Source organism: Triticum urartu, chromosome 2A (genome assembly GCF_056163025.1).
Source record: "Triticum urartu cultivar PI428250 chromosome 2A, HENAU_Tu73, whole genome shotgun sequence".
Classification (NCBI taxonomy): domain Eukaryota; kingdom Viridiplantae; phylum Streptophyta; class Magnoliopsida; order Poales; family Poaceae; genus Triticum; species Triticum urartu.
Genome location: NC_141874.1, coordinates 8,536,389 through 8,552,714, shown reverse-complemented (window position 1 = coordinate 8,552,714; position 16,326 = coordinate 8,536,389). Strand labels below are relative to the sequence as shown.

General features: G+C 44.1%; 1 protein-coding gene and 1 long non-coding RNA gene across 3 annotated transcripts; both read right to left on the bottom strand.

Annotated features, from left to right (window-relative positions):
- Positions 1 to 2,015: 2,015 nt before the first annotated feature.
- LOC125540562 (uncharacterized) lies at positions 2,016 to 3,187 on the bottom strand. Its single transcript, XR_007297341.2, has 3 exons — positions 2,978 to 3,187; positions 2,739 to 2,897; positions 2,016 to 2,330 (listed from the first exon to the last, which is right to left on the bottom strand). It is a non-coding gene; the product is annotated as an uncharacterized LOC125540562 (long non-coding RNA).
- A 2,133-nt stretch (positions 3,188 to 5,320) lies between these two features.
- On the bottom strand, positions 5,321 to 7,758 carry LOC147982796 (uncharacterized). 2 transcript variants are annotated; one of them, XR_015614901.1, is made up of 4 exons: positions 6,158 to 6,728; positions 5,854 to 5,931; positions 5,691 to 5,756; positions 5,321 to 5,523 (listed from the first exon to the last, which is right to left on the bottom strand). XR_015614901.1 is itself a non-coding variant. In XM_087539350.1 (4 exons), the coding sequence occupies exons 1-3, from the start codon at positions 7,682 to 7,684 to the stop codon at positions 5,732 to 5,734; spliced, it is 468 nt and encodes a 155-aa protein (XP_087395476.1). In that variant the 5' UTR covers positions 7,685 to 7,758; the 3' UTR covers positions 5,321 to 5,523; positions 5,691 to 5,731. The 2 variants fall into 2 exon arrangements, 1 of the variants encoding a protein (XP_087395476.1); XM_087539350.1 differs by lacking the exon at positions 6,158 to 6,728 and adding an exon at positions 7,320 to 7,758.
- Between the last annotated feature and the right edge of the window lie 8,568 nt (positions 7,759 to 16,326).

The following is a 16,326-nucleotide window of genomic DNA, read 5'->3' as shown; positions in this document are numbered from 1 at the left end:
TCGATGATGTTGTCCTACGGACTAAAACCCTCCGGTTTATAAAGACATCGGATAGGGTTAGGGTTACATAGAGTCGGTTACAATGGTAGGAGATCTTGAATATCCGCATCGCCGAGCTTGCCTTCCACGCCAAGGAAAGTCCCATCCGAACACGGGACGAAGTCTTCAATCTTGTATCTTCATAGTCCAGGAGTCCGGCTGAAGGTATAGTCCGGCTACCCGAACACCCCCTAATCCAGGACTCCCTCACCCGTGTGTTAGATTGCTTGTTTGTCGCAATGGCTCAACCTAGATTTGGTGATCTTCACCTTAAAAGGTTAGAGGAGATCGAAAACAACGTTAGGAAGTTTATGGTTTTGCAATTTGAGCATAATAATTTCTTTAGAAACGAGCTTAAAGAACAAAAAAGTTTTATGAGTTATATAAATAAAGAGCTTGATGATATGTCTAAAGAATTTGAGGGTGTAAGATCCCAGATTGCTCGTCTAGAGAAGATGACTGCTGAAATTTCGGATATGCAAGCCACCTTAGTCAATAAGATGGCCACTAAACCGAATATCTATGAAAATCAAGATGAAGATCTAAAAGTTATTGATGTCTCTCCAATCAAATCTTTATTTTGCAATATGAATCTTGATGAAACTGAATATGATCTTCCTTTACCTAGAAGGCGTTCTAAAAATTCAGAGTGTTTAGATCTAAAAGATGAAATTGACAAAAGTGGGATTGAAAGAAATAAAAATCTAGATGTTGCTAAACCCACTACATTGGATTTCAAGGAATTTAATTATGAAAATTGCTCTTTGATTCATTGTATTTCCTTGCTGCAATCCGTGCTAAATTCTCCACATGCTTATAGTCGAAATAAAGCCTTCACCGAACATATTGTTGATGCCTTGATGCAATCTTATGAAGAAAAACTTGAGTTGGAAGTTTCTATCCCTAGAAAACTCTATGGTGAGTGGGAACCAACTATTAAAATTAAAATTAAAGATCATGAGTTTTATGCTTTGTGTGATTTGGGTGCTAGTGTCTCTACTATTCCCAATACTTTGTGTGATTTACTAGATTTCCGTAATTTTGATGATTGCTCCCTAAACTTGCATCTTGCGGATTCCACTATTAAGAAACCTATGGGAAGAATTAATGATGTTCTTATTGTTGCAAATAGGAATTATGTGCCCGTAGATTTCATTGTTCTTGATATAGATTGCAATCCTTCTTGCCCTATTATTCTTGGTAGACCTTTCCTTTGAACGGTTGGTGCGATTATTGCACTACAAGGATCCGGGTCTATTGCAACAAAATCGTTTATTGCAACACATGTCATTTCGTGGCGATAAGTACATATTGCCACGAAACGGCATTCGTTGGCAGCTGTTCCGACTGGCACATGGTAATAGGTTATTGCCACGAAAAAGCAACCGTGGCAATAAAGTGTGCTATTGCAACATCCATGTTGGAAGTTGCCACATGTTTTCCCGTGGCAACACTCACTTGATGCCACAATTATATTTGTGGAGATAGCTTTAATGCAACATGCAACGAATCGTGGTGCCTAATATCTCGTGGTGATAGACATTTGTGGCAACAACCTATGCCAACGACGCCCGTTTCGTGGCGCATTACTCTTCCGTGGCAGTAGTCAACTGTGGCAATAAACTATGGCAACAACCCCTATTTTCGTGGCATTAGGCATGTTGCCACGACCCACTACACTTGTGGCAAAAAACTATGGCAACAATCCTTGTTTTCGTAGCATTAGGCATGTTGCCACGACCCACTACACTTGTCGCATTAACTTATGGCAACAAATATTCCTGTCGTCGTAATAAGAAATTGTAACATACTTGTTTTGGTGGTGATAAATAGGTATCACAACAGTTGAAATGTTTGTAGCGAGAAACTATTGCGACAATTTAAAATTTCCATGGTGATACTCTATTTCAACAAAAATTACTTTGGTGGCGCCGAACAGTTATCGCGTCATGAAAAAATTAGTGGTGCGAGACAATATGAAGTGATCCGTTACAACATCCTAGTGCAACAAAATAGTAGGCATATCGACTGAGATATGACGCAACACTTTTTTTGGTGGTGCTAACATGTGGCAACCGAAAGTGGGTTGTAGCATATTGCAACCGTAAAAAAATACATGCATTCAATTACAATATTCAAAACCATACGTATAATATGTAGATTCATAAAGTTCATAATTCTCGTAGAAAATATCCATCAAATGAAACTCAGATATAATTTAGCCATCCTAATTAATTGCAAAGACTAAACGGTCCGTGATCTAGAGTCCAGGCCAGCTAGTTCTTTGGATCCTGCAATCAAGAAATAAAAAAAGTTCTAGTTAATGAGTCCAACATAACATATGCCATACAATTATTCCAGCCCCATAGTTAAAAGGAACTATCGCAAGACTAACTAGACTAATACTGTGTCAGCAAGCATGTAACTAAGGGATTAGAACAATCATACAAGTGTAAATGTCTAAAGCATAAGCACAAGTACATCTACTAAAAGGTTCTGTTACTGATTTAAGTTGTGACCCGATGTATAGTTTCAGTTAAGTTCATGTCCCTAGCTAGCACATATTCATTTTTTGTTTAAGTTGTGACTCGATGCAGCAACAACACATGGTGAAAGAGAAGAAACAACTAGCTAGTTATGAATGCCAATGACGTATAAAATGTAAGTGAACATGAAGAGAAAGTAAGGTTGTGACTTACCATTGCTTTAAACATTCGAGAATTCCTTGTTGCAGCTTGTATGAGCGCATTTGAAGAAATAATAATTGGCCTTGAACTGGAGTCTTATTAGGACTAGATCTCTATAAAAGTGTATTTTGCAAGTTTGGGTTACTATTTTCTTTGTCAATCCTTAGGCACCTGTAAATATAAGTGCACTTTTAGCAATGCAAGTAAGCAACATAAATCTTCAAAGGTCGCAAGCATATGACTGTAATCACCTGTTGGGTTCCCATCTGTTGGCTCAATGCTACAAACTTTGTCATCATGTTTTTTCAAATTCCGGTCTTGATGTTTGCTCCTCTTCCAACAATCTTTCCCTTTCAGCATGCTCTTCTTTTAACCTCTCCTCAAGTTGTTCTCTCTCAGTACACTCCAAGTTAATCCTCTCTTGTGTGTTTGCATGTTCAGCTTGTAGTTGATGTTGTAATTCGTTGACCTGTTGGCTGAGCTCAGAGTTTTGCTGCTGGGTGTAGGACTGGATGTACGAGCGAGCTTTTCGGCTCGGCCCGAAGCTCGCTCCAGCTCAGCCCTATACAGCTCGGCCCGATACAGCTCGGCTCGATAGGATTAGCGAGCGGGCCGAGGTCTGAAAACAGGACCGTTTCGCGACCGAGCCGAGCCGAGTTTCGGCCGGTCCAGCTCGGTGGCTCGCTTGCGGCCCAACCCAATTCCACCGTCCATCACAATGGCTAGCGCATTACGGCACGAGCAACCACAGCCAGTCTCTCGTCTCTCCCTTTCTCTGCTCTGCGCCGCCTCGCCCCTCTCTCGCCACGCTGCAAATCTGGATCCACGGCGACGAGCGATGCCGCGTTTCCTCGCGACACTGACAGCAATGGACTTGGCACCGACGGCGACGGGCGGCGCGACCGTTCCTCACCATACCGGACGTAGACGGACGCGCCTCCCCTGCTTTCTCGCGGAACGTGATGAGCCGGAGCAGGTACCTCCTTCCGTCCCAGTCCCTAGCCACAGCTCTCTGAACTTTAGTAGTACGCATGTGATGGATCAATGGATGGATGGATCGATGGATGAACTTCCCAAACCCTAGCCGTAGGTGTCTGCACTAGTACACATCTGATGGATGGATGGATGGATCGATGGACGCAGTCAGGTAGATGTAGGGCTAGATGGATGGATCGTGGATGGATGTATTGTAGCCTGTAGGGCTAGATCTAGAAGAGCCGGATGGATGGATCATAGATGGATGAAGTTATAGGGTAGAATGGATTGGTAGATGGAAATTTTCGTTGATTCCATGTGTAATTAGTTTTCTATTGTTGATGATCTACTTGCTGTAGCATAGCAGCTTGAAAAAAAATCTACTTGTTGGGAAATTACATTGATTCCATGTGTAATTAGTTTACTGTTGTTGATGACTGACCATTTGTTGTTTGCTGATATGTGCAGAGGCCAATCGTCGGCACAATAGACAAGGAAAATGGGAAGGAGAATGTTAAGGAGAAGGAGGAAGAGAGGACCTTGGACTCCATTATGAAGAGTAAGTTGCCGGTCTCGGGGACCACCGCCTCGATGTCCCCCTGACCCCACTAGCGCTGGCGTGCATGCCGAAATCGCCGCTGCCTCCGGCTCCACAAACGACTATGAGAGGGAGGCTACATCTTCCCAGGTATGTCCGTGCAAAAAATATATTTGTGCAAGCTCATGTACGTGCTGTTTTTGCTTTTTGAAAGTCAAATTTATGTGTGCCCAAGCTCATATGTGCTGTTTTTGGTATTCAAATGTCAAATATATGTTTGTGCAAGCTCATGTGTGTGTGCTTTTTTTGGTGTCCAAATCTCAAATATATGTTTGTGCAAGCTAATGTGTGTGCTGTTTTTGCTATCCAAAAGCCAAATATATGTGTGCCCAAGCTCATGTGTGTGTTGTTTTTGTGTGTTAGGCAATGGAGCATGATAAACAAGTGGAGGAGGATCATTAAGAGGTGGAAGAGGATGAGGACGAGGACGAGGAAGAGCAAGATACTTTGTTTGAGGTGCCCTCCGGGGTTGGTGACAAATCAGATTCAGATGAGTTTGCGGATAGTGAAAGTTTCTTTGTTTCGCTGTCAATATTTGATGTTTTGTTGTGCAAATTTCAAAGGATGTGCTGTCCAAAATTCAATAGAAATGATGCCCAATTCTTCCTCTCATATCTGTTCCATTGTTACAATTTTTGTAGAAGAAATCATAGAATTAAGCTTATTTTTAATTACTATGACCATTTCTTAAAACAATATACTGCTGGATGTTTCATTTTAAGCAGTATAAACTGTTTTATTTTCAAAATATAGGTTTAATTGCTGCAAAACAATCAAGACTGTGGACTATATACATAGGTTCTGTCTTCTGTAAGTAAAAATGAAGATTGGCGGCAGCTGGCTTTCGAGCCAGCTCGGTCTGAACCGAGCCATACCAAAAACGAGCCGAGCCACTTGAAGTAGGTTCGTTGGCTGAGCGAGCCGAGCCAAGCCGAGCCGCTTCAAAGCGAGCCAAAGACAGGCTCGGATCAAGCTTGGCTCGGCTCGGCCCGTGTCCAGCCCTAGCTGGGTGGCTGCTGTAGCACGAGCTTGCTCTTCAACCTGGATACGAAACCTTTGAGAACCAGTTGAAGGTTTGGCCATGTATCTGTACCCACAAGGCTGCGATGACTTGCATTTCGGAGTCTCTTTCTATGCGGTCTGGAAAATATTGTCTTTCTGCTCACTTGAAAGTGGACCTTCCGTTTCAGTTTCTTTGTTTTGAACCTCTTGACGTGCTTTGTTCTAAAAATGAAAATAACAATTATAGGTACGGCATCAATATTGACACTATATAAAAGATGAAACAAGAATAGCACGATCCAACGCATGAATAATCCTAGCTGATGATGAAACACACCGAATGCACATCATTGAATACCTATAGAATAACCAAAAGTCAGTGTACTTACGCAAACTTTTTAGGACTCTGTGTTAGACCATGTTCCGTCGTTCATGTGGGTGAGTTCCAAGTTTCTCTGCAAGTAATATAACAATGAGATGCTTGAAACACGAAACCATATTTAGCAGCGAGGCATACATATTTAGTTAGACTCATACCTTCTCAAAGCTTACTTGCGAGTAAGATTTTGATCCAATTTTATGTTTTGTCTTCCGTTTCTTACGGTTATCAGCGTTCTTTTGGCTGCGTTCCTATCAATTTATTGAAACCAAATATAACCAGTCAGACACGCCATTGTAGAAGCTGAAGATATTGTACTGAGTGTGTACCCAAATAGTGTAGTACAGTGTGGGCTTGTGTATGCACGGGTATGGATACAGTGTGGTCTTTTTTGTGTAAGTGAACATCAAAAGAGCAGAGCTAGCATGTGTTGGTGGTTCAGTGGAAAAGAGGGCATTTGCTGCCTTGAACACACACCCGAGTCTAGCTGCTCTGGTTCTTCTCTGTTCTGGCCCTGAGTCCACATTACATCTAGCACCTTCAGTGTGAGACCAAACAACCAAATATAAAAGAGGGAGAGCAGGACACGCCCAACAATATTGACAATCTCTGAATAAGACTTAGTACATTGGCAATAGTTTCTGAAAAAATGTGAATGAACAATTATTGCAAAAAAGGAGGGAAAATACGACCATGGAGCGACTTATTGCAACATTATTAGACTATACACAAAGTCTCGCGTCTCCAGTCTTGTGGCTATCCACATTTGATAAAGTCAAGTAAATGAACTGAATTCTCAACTTCAGAATACCCCTGTACATAGAACTAAAAAAAATCTAAAGAAGATACCGCCTAAAAGCACAATTTTTGCAATGGTTAACCCGAGATTTAAGATTTACTACATCTATATGTCATACTCTACCTTTGAGCTGGAGCTGAGGTCAGTGACTGATGGGATTAGCATGGATGATGCTAGGTGTAAAGACCGAGCCTAGCGCAGCGTCGCCCATCCGATGTGGTTCGTCGAGTGATCGCGTGTCGGCGTGACCCTACAACACCTAAGGGCATTCACGCCTTGATGCCCAGCCACACCAAACGTACCCAAAAGGCTATAGCCCACAAGGCTACGCCAAGGCCTGGCCACGTCTGAACATGACCTGGCCTACCCATGAACCAGTTCCGAACAAGGCCGCCGTGGGATTGTCTCTGTACCTGATGCAGCTCTCTCAGCCTAACCTGGTGCACGGCCAAACAACTCTACACAATCGCTTGAAGAAATCAACATCGACCCTGATGCCTGTGCATCAGAGGCTCCTAGTAGCTCCACCCCTGCTGTGAACATCATACTAATTAAATACACTCTGTAGGTTCAGCCAATTGAAGCAGGATATGACGCAGATGTACAGCGCTCGCTAATTGTAACGAAAACACTATGAGACTGATCCCATCAGCCAATTGAAGTAGGATATGAGGAGTATGGAATACCAAAAAAAAACTGATCTACATCGCTTGCTATGGAGGTTCAGGGATGCGGCAGAGATGGTAGGATACTGAATCTAATCTAAAGATTCAGACTGAACCCAAGGGAAAAGAAGTGAGCTGACAGATTGTGGGACAAGCAAGATGGGGGAAGACAGACCTTGAAGGTGTGGCGTGGCTTGCAGCCCATGAGCTGGAGCGCGCTCTGCAGGATGGGGCGCGTGCAGGGGAAGGTGCTCCTCTGGCGGTCGTCGGCGACGGCAATGTATAGCGGCGGCCATGTTGTCCCCTGCCCTGACTAGTTCCACGACCAAGCGGCGAGCGGAGGAGAGAAGGGACGAAAAGAGCGGCACATCGAGGAAGAGCTCGTGGGGGAGGGGGGTTTGAGCCCGGGCGGGCATTGTCGCGGCGTGCAACACCGAGGTGGTGTCGTGCTTGGTCCAGACACGGGATTAATGGGCAAGGGGATGAGACGGGAACTCCGTCGGCGCCGACGCCAGACCGCATCGCTGCTGCCGCTGGCATGGCCGAGGACACGGAGACGCGGCCCACGTCGGCGGGCGCAGAGGAGAGGGAGGAGGGCGAGATCGAGGAGCGGAGGTTCCAGGAAGTCAGGATGTAAGTGGCGTTGGGTCCCACATATGCCACCCACCAAAAAATGTTTAAACCTAAAATCTAAAAAGTGGTCGTGCGCTAAACAGACAGAACGAGCGGCCGAACGAGAGCCGCTCGATCTCGTCCCGATCGACGCTGCACGGTGTCTAGGTGTCCCCTGGTCGGGAGGTGGGGCCGCGCCGCTCAGACCCGCGTGTGGACCAGTCGCCTGGTCCGGTTGCGCCGCGCCGCGCGAGATAAATCGTCCGTGGGACCCACATGTCATCGAGGATTAGGTAGTTCTCCAGCGTTTTAGCCGTCGTGCGTAGTGGGCGGCGGTTTCGAATTTCGTGCCATTACCCCGTCCACCCCCACCTCTCGCCGCCCATTCCTCCACTTTCCCCCTTTGCTTTCGCCGTTGGTTGGTGCTCGGAGGCAGTTCCAAATCCGCCGGGTTGTGGTCGACGGCGGGGCGCGCCGTGAGGGTCGTCGTCCGTGGCGGCACAGGTACTGCTCCTACGCGCGCTCCACGTCTTCGTCCCTGCTTGTTTCCCCACTCGCCCGTCCTCCTTTTTCTGGTGAGGTCGCTCATTTTCCGGTGAGGTCGCCGTCGTTGTCAGGGAGGTCGAGGTAGAGGTCGAGATCGCGGTCGGGGTTAGGGAGGTCGAACTCATTTTCTGGCGAGGTTGAGGTCACCCCAGCGGACTACTTCATTTGGGAAACCGCCAGATTGGCAGGGGTGGGTTAGGGTTGTGCTCATCTCGTTGTTTTTGCGTTGCAGTAGGGGGTGAGCTCGTGCATATACGTACGGTACGAGTGGTTCAGGGAGGATGAGTGGTTCGCGGCGATAGAGCCTCTTCTATGGATTGAAGCCTCGCGGTGGATCTGGTGTTTTTGATGAGTGTTTTTCCCCCGCGGTGTGCAACTCTGTCGCCCCTTGCGTGCAAATTAGGAGCAGTAGTAGACAATTTTTGAGATAATATAGCCAATCTGCTAGCCTTATGGTGGTTCTCGTGGGTCATGTGTTTTTCTCCTCTTGTTTGCAATTAGGGACCATTACCTATGCAAATTAGTACCTGTGCAAATTAGGGATCATTACCTGTGCAAATCAACTAAGAGGGTGAAACTTGTATCACGGCCACTTTTTAGTTGGTAGACACTTGTGTTCCAGTTGCATAAAATTCTATCCAGTTGGCTTCATTCATATAGTAGTTGGCTGTCCCTATGTTCTGCAGTTGCACCAATTTTTTGCTAGTTGGGTGTCTACATACTATTCAGTTGCACAAGTTGCCTGCTCAGTTGGCTACATCCCTTTTACTAGTTGGCTGTCCATATGTTCTACACCTGCACTAGTTTGTCCCGCTTAATTGGTTTGCTGTTTTGCACTAGGTCGACCGTCTATATGTTGTTCATTTGCACAATTAGATGGATGCATCCATATACTAATTGGCTGTATATATATGTATACTGTTTTTGTGTTGCACAAGTTGCTCTGCTTTCGTGGTCAAGTTGGTTGTCCATGTGTTTTACAATGGACACTAGTTGCCCTGCTTAGTTTGCTTGCTATTTTGTGCTAGGTTGTCTGTCTACGCGTCATTCAGTTGCACAAGTTGCCTGATTAGTTGGCTGCATCCATGTACTAGTTGTTTCTGTACTTCATTTTGCGCATCTTCTAACTCATTTTGCGCATGAGTTGGCTGTTTTCCCCTCTGCTGTGTGCAACTAGGGACTCTTGTTTGTACAATTTTAGCACCAATGCTTGCCAGTTTTCCAATATAATCTATCCAATCCACCAGCGTTGTGGTGGCTGTGGTGGTTTATGTGTTATTCTCGTGCTTTGTGCAACTAGGACCCCTTGATTTGTGCAAATTAGTACCAATGCTTGCCAATTTTCCATTTTTAATTTTTCTCAATGTGCAAGTCTTTTTGTTGTGGATATGGTTGTTTTCATGTGTCTCCCCTCATGTTCAACTAGGGATGCTTTTTTCAGAATAAGTTATCTCACTGAGCTTGTTGCCTTTACTTAACTTTTTTCTGCCTAGGTATTACTTATCACAGTTGGCAAGTAATAACTAGGCAGAAAAAAGTTAGTTTTTGTTGTAGTAGTTGGTTGTCCACATCTTCTAACTATGTTTTTTTGTTGTATTTCCTGCCGCAGGGCAAAAATGGTTATAATAGGAGGAGATGCGGATGGCAATGAAGGAGATGTATTTTTTCACTTTTTCTCTTTTGTTTTTGAGTTGTTTTCAACTTATGCATGTATGCTAATGTCTTTTTTTCATTTTTTTCTTTTGGTTGCTTAATCAGCGTTCTGGAAGTCAGCCGCTTCGCCGGAACTCGAAGCGTCCTGCTAATCGCCAGCCACGACCTGCGCAGAGTGTTGAGCAGGGAGAGGATGTTGAGGTAAGTGGCATGCTGATGACACAAGTCCATTTTTTTGGTTTTGTTTGGGTCATATAACATTTTTTTTGTTTTTTCCCATGCTCATGTTTTTTATTTTTTTTCTTAGGATGCTGATCAGTTCCGTGTTGTAAAGCGGACTAGACGTGCAGCACTTGGCAAGGGATCTGAGTCATCTTCTAGGGTAAGTAAAATCTCAAATATAAGTGGTTTTCTCGCCTTTTTTAGATAGTGTTGAAATTATGCAGCAGTTCGGACCACTATTTTTGTTTTTAGTCTATCAATAACAACCTTTTGTAGTTGACATCTCTAGTCATATTGATTTAAATACAGTTGACATTAGTTGGCATTAGTTGGCATCTTGTAGTTCACTAGTGGGCATCTTTTCATAGTTGACATCAGTGGTCATTTTTTTGTGCAGGCAGCACTTGCTGGAGAAGCTGTCGCATCTTCCGCAGCAGATGCTGAGGTATGTGGGTTTTTTGTGTGTGTTTATGAGCTATTTGAATAGTTCTTTGCAAACCTTTTTTTAGTTACTGTTTTTCTTGTGTTGCAGTATCATTTCTTATTGTTGCACATCCACTAGAACTTTTTGTAGCTGTCAGGTCTCGTTCTTTTTTTATTTACTGTTTTATTGTTGCACATTCAGTTGCACACTGGCAGTCTTGCAGTTGTCCTCATGAGCTTTATTAGTTGCACAAATACATCATATTAGTTGGCATGATCCATTTTATGAATATATAGCTCATTCTAATACTGATCCAAGTTATGATTGCTAGTTTTTTTTCATTCTTGTTTTTTCTCTTGTGTTTAATGTTTGTGTAATGCTTTCATTTTCTAATCAACAGGGCAGCGGTGAAGGAGTTGAGGTGGCTCCAGGGGAAGATGTGGGCATCACCAGCGCGCTTTGCAAATTTCAACGCCTCTCTAACCCCACTACATAAATCAGAGCTAGTTTCGAGGTCGGTCGGGGGGCTATTGAACTTATCAGACACACTTCCAGCGGACCTCACTAAGTTCCTGGTGCAGTCCTACCAGCCACAGACCTCTGAAATGGTTTTCCCAGGAAGGGGAAGGATCCGTGTCGATGCTGACAGTGTTCAGAGGGTATTTGATCTCCTAAACAAGGGTCCAAAAGTCAGATATTTAGTTGACAAGGATGCCACTAGGAGATTCAGACAGGCTTTCAACATAACTGGAAATTCTCATCCCCAGATCACTACATGGCTCAAGATGATTCAGGATATGGCTGGAAGAACGGATGACACATTCTTTATGGCCTGGCTTGCGGTTGCCTTCAGCACTTTTCTAGCACCAACCACGGCCTTGAAGCTCAGCCCAAAGTGTTATGGACTTGTGCTAGATCATCAAATGCTAAAGAATACAAACATCTTCCTCTTTGTAGCAGAACACATTAACGAAGCTTTCCGGAACATGGACCAGGAGAAGCAAACTGTCTGCTGCTGCTTGTATCACTTGATGGTTAGTGAAAACGACCACTTTTTTCCATCTGTTCCCGTTTTTTCTTTGCAGTTATAGTTTGCTGAAATTCTCATAACAATAACTGAACTTGGCCTTTTCTTTTGTTTGGGTCCGGTGCAGATACTATACCTTGATGCGCTCATACATGACATCCCAGTAAGCAACTGCGCGATACGATCGAATGCATGGGATAGTACTCTAATTGCCAAGGTGATCAAGAAGGATACTATCTCTCCTGGTGTGTTCGGCAAATTACAAGTGAGTTCTTTTTTGTTTTTTTTCCAACAGTGTCTTCCTTCTATGTTCTTTTGATGTCTGGTCACTCTTTTTGGAAATTGCACAGAAAACTAACATCAGCTGGCACAACAATGCATGTAGTTGCACAGATTGTAGCTTTCAGTTTGGCAATTTGCACACGTGTTCATTTTAAATTGGCACACCATCTTTTTTAAGTTGCACAGTTTTACTAATCTTGTTGCACGGATGTGTTGCATCAGTTGGTAGAAACTTTTTTTAGGTGCCATGTGTGTTGCACAGTTTTTGTGTCTTTGTTCAGTTGCATATATGTATAGTTGAATTTTTCTACCCCAGTATTTTGTTGTAGTTGCACAGGTTGTAATGTGTGGTTTCATTCAACACACAAATCTATTTTGATAAACTTGTTATTTTCTGTTTCTCTTTTTTTCACATCAGCTTAAAGAGGAGTATAGAGGCACGGAGCAGACACCACTATTTAGTGGAATTTTGCAAGCTGAAGCATTCGTGGCATCCAAGTTACCAATAACATACAATCCGCAGGTTAGTGTTTTGCATACAGAAACTTGTATCACTTACCAATATTTTTCTATTGGCTGGGATGTATGTTCAGATGGACATGTATAACTTTTGTAGTTGCAAGAATACAGAATTTAGTTGGCTGTGATGTATGTTTAGTTGCACATATAAGCTTTTGTAGTTGCACATGTTCTTTTGGACAGTCAAAGTGTTCATTTACAACCATTGTCATCAACTCTTGGCAGAATGCACGTTTTTTAGTTTGTGCCACAGTGCATGTGTAGTTGGCTAGAATCATGTTTTTAGTTGGCCAGAAAGTGTGTATTAGTCGTTTTTGCTTATCACATCATGGTCAGTTACAGACATTTTTACTTTTTATTATTTTTTCTAACAGAATCAGTACCGAATCTTTTTTGTGTTGATGCAGAAAAAGGCAAAGATTGCGAAAGTGGTCAATGAGCTGTGCAAGGCTGTAACTGAACAGGTTGGCACCTTCATTGAAGCAGTTGCCAATATCGATGACGAGGAACCAGATATTGATCCTTACGTACAGCGGCCATCAATGCAAACTGGGGCGTCACGCCGTGCTCCAAAAAGAAAGAGAAGGCGGTCAACTATACAAGAAGAAGAAGAGTTTGTTGAGGATGAGTCAGAAGAAGATGAGGAAATGGAAGCAGCGATAGATGCTGACGACGATGAGGACACAGATGCGGATGAATCAGAGGAGGAGGACAAGGATGAGGATGACAATGAAGAAGATGCAGAGGAGGAGGAGGATGAGGAGGAAGAGGAAGAGGGGGAGGAGGAGGAGGAGGAGGAGGACAAACAAGAAGAGGACAAAGGAGAGGAGGAGGACAAGGAAGAAGATAGTGATGCAGCGGAGGAGGAGGAAGAAGGTGAGGCCAAAGAGGGGGACGGGGACAAAGGGGTAGCAGTTGATGGCAGTGAGAGGGGAGAAGACAAAGGCGCAGCAGCTGATGGCAGTGAGAGGGAAGAAGACGATGATGAAGAAGACGAGGATGGTTATGGTGATGATAAAGGGGGATCCAATGGAGGCAGCGACAACAGCGATGACAATGATGATGACAACGCCCCTGGTTCTGGTGGTACAGGTGGCAACATATGCAGGAGGACTAGCACTTATGCCACCCCTGCGAGCAGCAGCAATTCATTGAGTAGCAGGAGCACACTACAGATGTTGATTGACAAAACTTGCTGGAAAGACAAGGATTTGCCGAAGTCAAAGAAAAATGACAAAGCAGAGTCTCAGGGCAGCATTGATATGTTCAAGCTCTGCAACTTGAAGCCAGCTTTGCCAACCACCTTTCCCGTGCTAGATTTCAGCGACAAAGATATGTGTGAGAAGATCAACTTTACCATTGACAAGAGCCTATTCTTATCAAGTGATGCTGAAAAGAATCAAATTGACATGGAGGAAGCAGGAAAGGGTCTTGACTAGGTTCATTCAAAGAAAAAATACAAGGAATATTTAAAGCAGCTCCCAGACCTAAGCTCCAGCAAGAGCAAGGCAGCATCCATGGCAAACCCTTACGTGGTCCAGAAGCGTAAAGCAGTTTCAATGAAGAAGAATCTGCAGTTGCCTCAAACCAAGGAGAAGATGGTGAGTGCAGATGCTGAAGTAAATATGGTCAAGGAAGCTGTGCTTCAAACTGATATGCCAACTGTAGTGAGCAGAGAGCCAATCAATGTCACAGAAGTTCAACAGATCAAGGGGAAGACTCCCCTTTCAACAGTTCCACCAAAACCACCTAAGGAGAAGATTGTCAAGTTTGCCAGGAGCACAAAGGGGGAACATGCCACAAAAGGTTTGGGGTTCAGAGACGAGAGAGAACTGCGAGCCGCAGCCATTGATGCAGGGGTGCCAAGTTCTGCTAGGTTGCTGCCAACTCAGACTGGAAAGATGCCAACTACAGATACCAGTGTGCCAACAGATGTGTCAGTTAGCAGCATGGTCACAGTCAAAACCACCACAGCTGGTCAGGAAGGCACCACTGCAACTGCAAGCCCCAAGGTGCCTACTCATAGAGATGCTTCAATGCCAAACACAAAAGGAGGTGATCCAACTATCAAAGTGCCGTCCCAAAGAGCTGACTTTCAGCAACCATTAACACAAGAGGAGGTGTTCAACATTATAAGTAGGTGCAAGCCTCAAAGGCCGCCAACTACAACACTATTGCGAACCAAGTCAGTGAACGATGCACCCGTGTTTGTGCCGCAAGGAGATGCCCTGGTCCTTGAACCCTTACGAAGATCAAAGTCTTATCATGGTGACGGGTTCTGCGATGCACCATCTTTTGACCTCGGCATAGATGGTGATGCTCCAGCACCTGCTCCAGCAACAGAAATAGTGGAAGCCGGTGTGATTTGCATTGATGAGTGTGAGTTGGACCCAGCAGCTGTGAATGAAGGATGTGATGCTGCTGATGCTGGCAAGGCAATAGCTCAAGAGCTAGATGTTGGTTCACTAGAGAATTGCCACACCCCGATATGCGCAGAACCAGAAGCTGACACGAGCAGTTCTTCGGGACCACCTATTGCACGAAGACAGAGGAGGGTAATAAGGCCCGCAGCATCTCAAAGGTCTCCATTCATCGACTACAACAAGAAGAAGACTTTCAGCACCAATGAGGTAGTGAACAAGCTTTACGCTGCCCTCTTGTATTGGGTCAGGCATCACAAAGGAGCAGATGATGGAGCTACCAGGTAAACTAACTCCCCACAACCTACATACATATCTTCTTAGTTGCATAGGACCAGCCACTTAGTTGCACAGAAAGCATAGCATGTTGCACAGAATAGGGCTTTCAGTTGCACACTGTTCTGTTTTCAATTTCATGCACATTTTTTTTGCTGCTGTGACCCTTCGAGCTAACTTGTCTTTTTATTGCTTTCAAAAAATAATCAGCCCTGAGATAATCAGGTATGGTGCTTTCTACATTTCTTTAAAGGAGTTAGTTGATTCGATGAAGCCGGTTCAATGGTTGTCAAAAATTGTTATTGAGACTGGAATCTTACACATCATGGATAACTTACCAGAAGGGTCAAAGAAGGTTGTTATGCCACTGAGGTTTTCTGTAAGTTTTTCCAAAACCTTCTTTTTACCCTCATCTTTCTTCTATAGCACTTTTTTCGTTGACCATTTAAGGGAGGCCTTTCACCTACTAAGGAGTTTTGAGCCATGTTTTATAATCTCTGCAGATAAAATTACAGCAAGGGATCCACAATGTGAATGAGATAAACAAGAAGTTTGATTACAAGAACCGTCTCCACAAGAAAGACTTGGTGAGTGTTGTGCCCACATGATCAATCTTTTTTTAGTTGGGACCCACAGCATGTCCAGTTGCACATGACACATCTGTTAGTTGGCAGATACTTGTTGCAACCTGTTTTTAACTTGACTAAGTCTTTTACAGTTTTTCTTAGCTACAGCTTGTATTTGTGTCTGAAATCGTTCACGCTTGCAGGTCATGCTGCCAGTGCTCGAGTGCGCAGATGTAACCGATAAGGACGGAGGGAGGCATTATTGGGTCTTCAGTGTCAACTTGAGGGACGGACGCTTCGAAGTTCTTGATTCAAGCAGGACACTGGACAACATTGAGCTGATGAACACCGCCTCTACCATCGCGGGGGCAGTACGCCAGCTATGGAGGAAGCATTACCCAAAGTTCAGCATCGAGCACCTCCAGATTATTGACATTGACGTACCGAAGCAGCTCGGCAAGCAAGACAATAAGCATTTCATTCCTTCTCAATCATATACCATCATTTTGTAGTTTTTAAATTTTTCTACATGTGCAATCTTTAGTATTTTTAAGACATAGTACTAGTCTTCAATCTGTTTTATCATTTTTATGAGTTTCTAATGGATTATCTACCTAGTTGCAGAGTGGCGCATA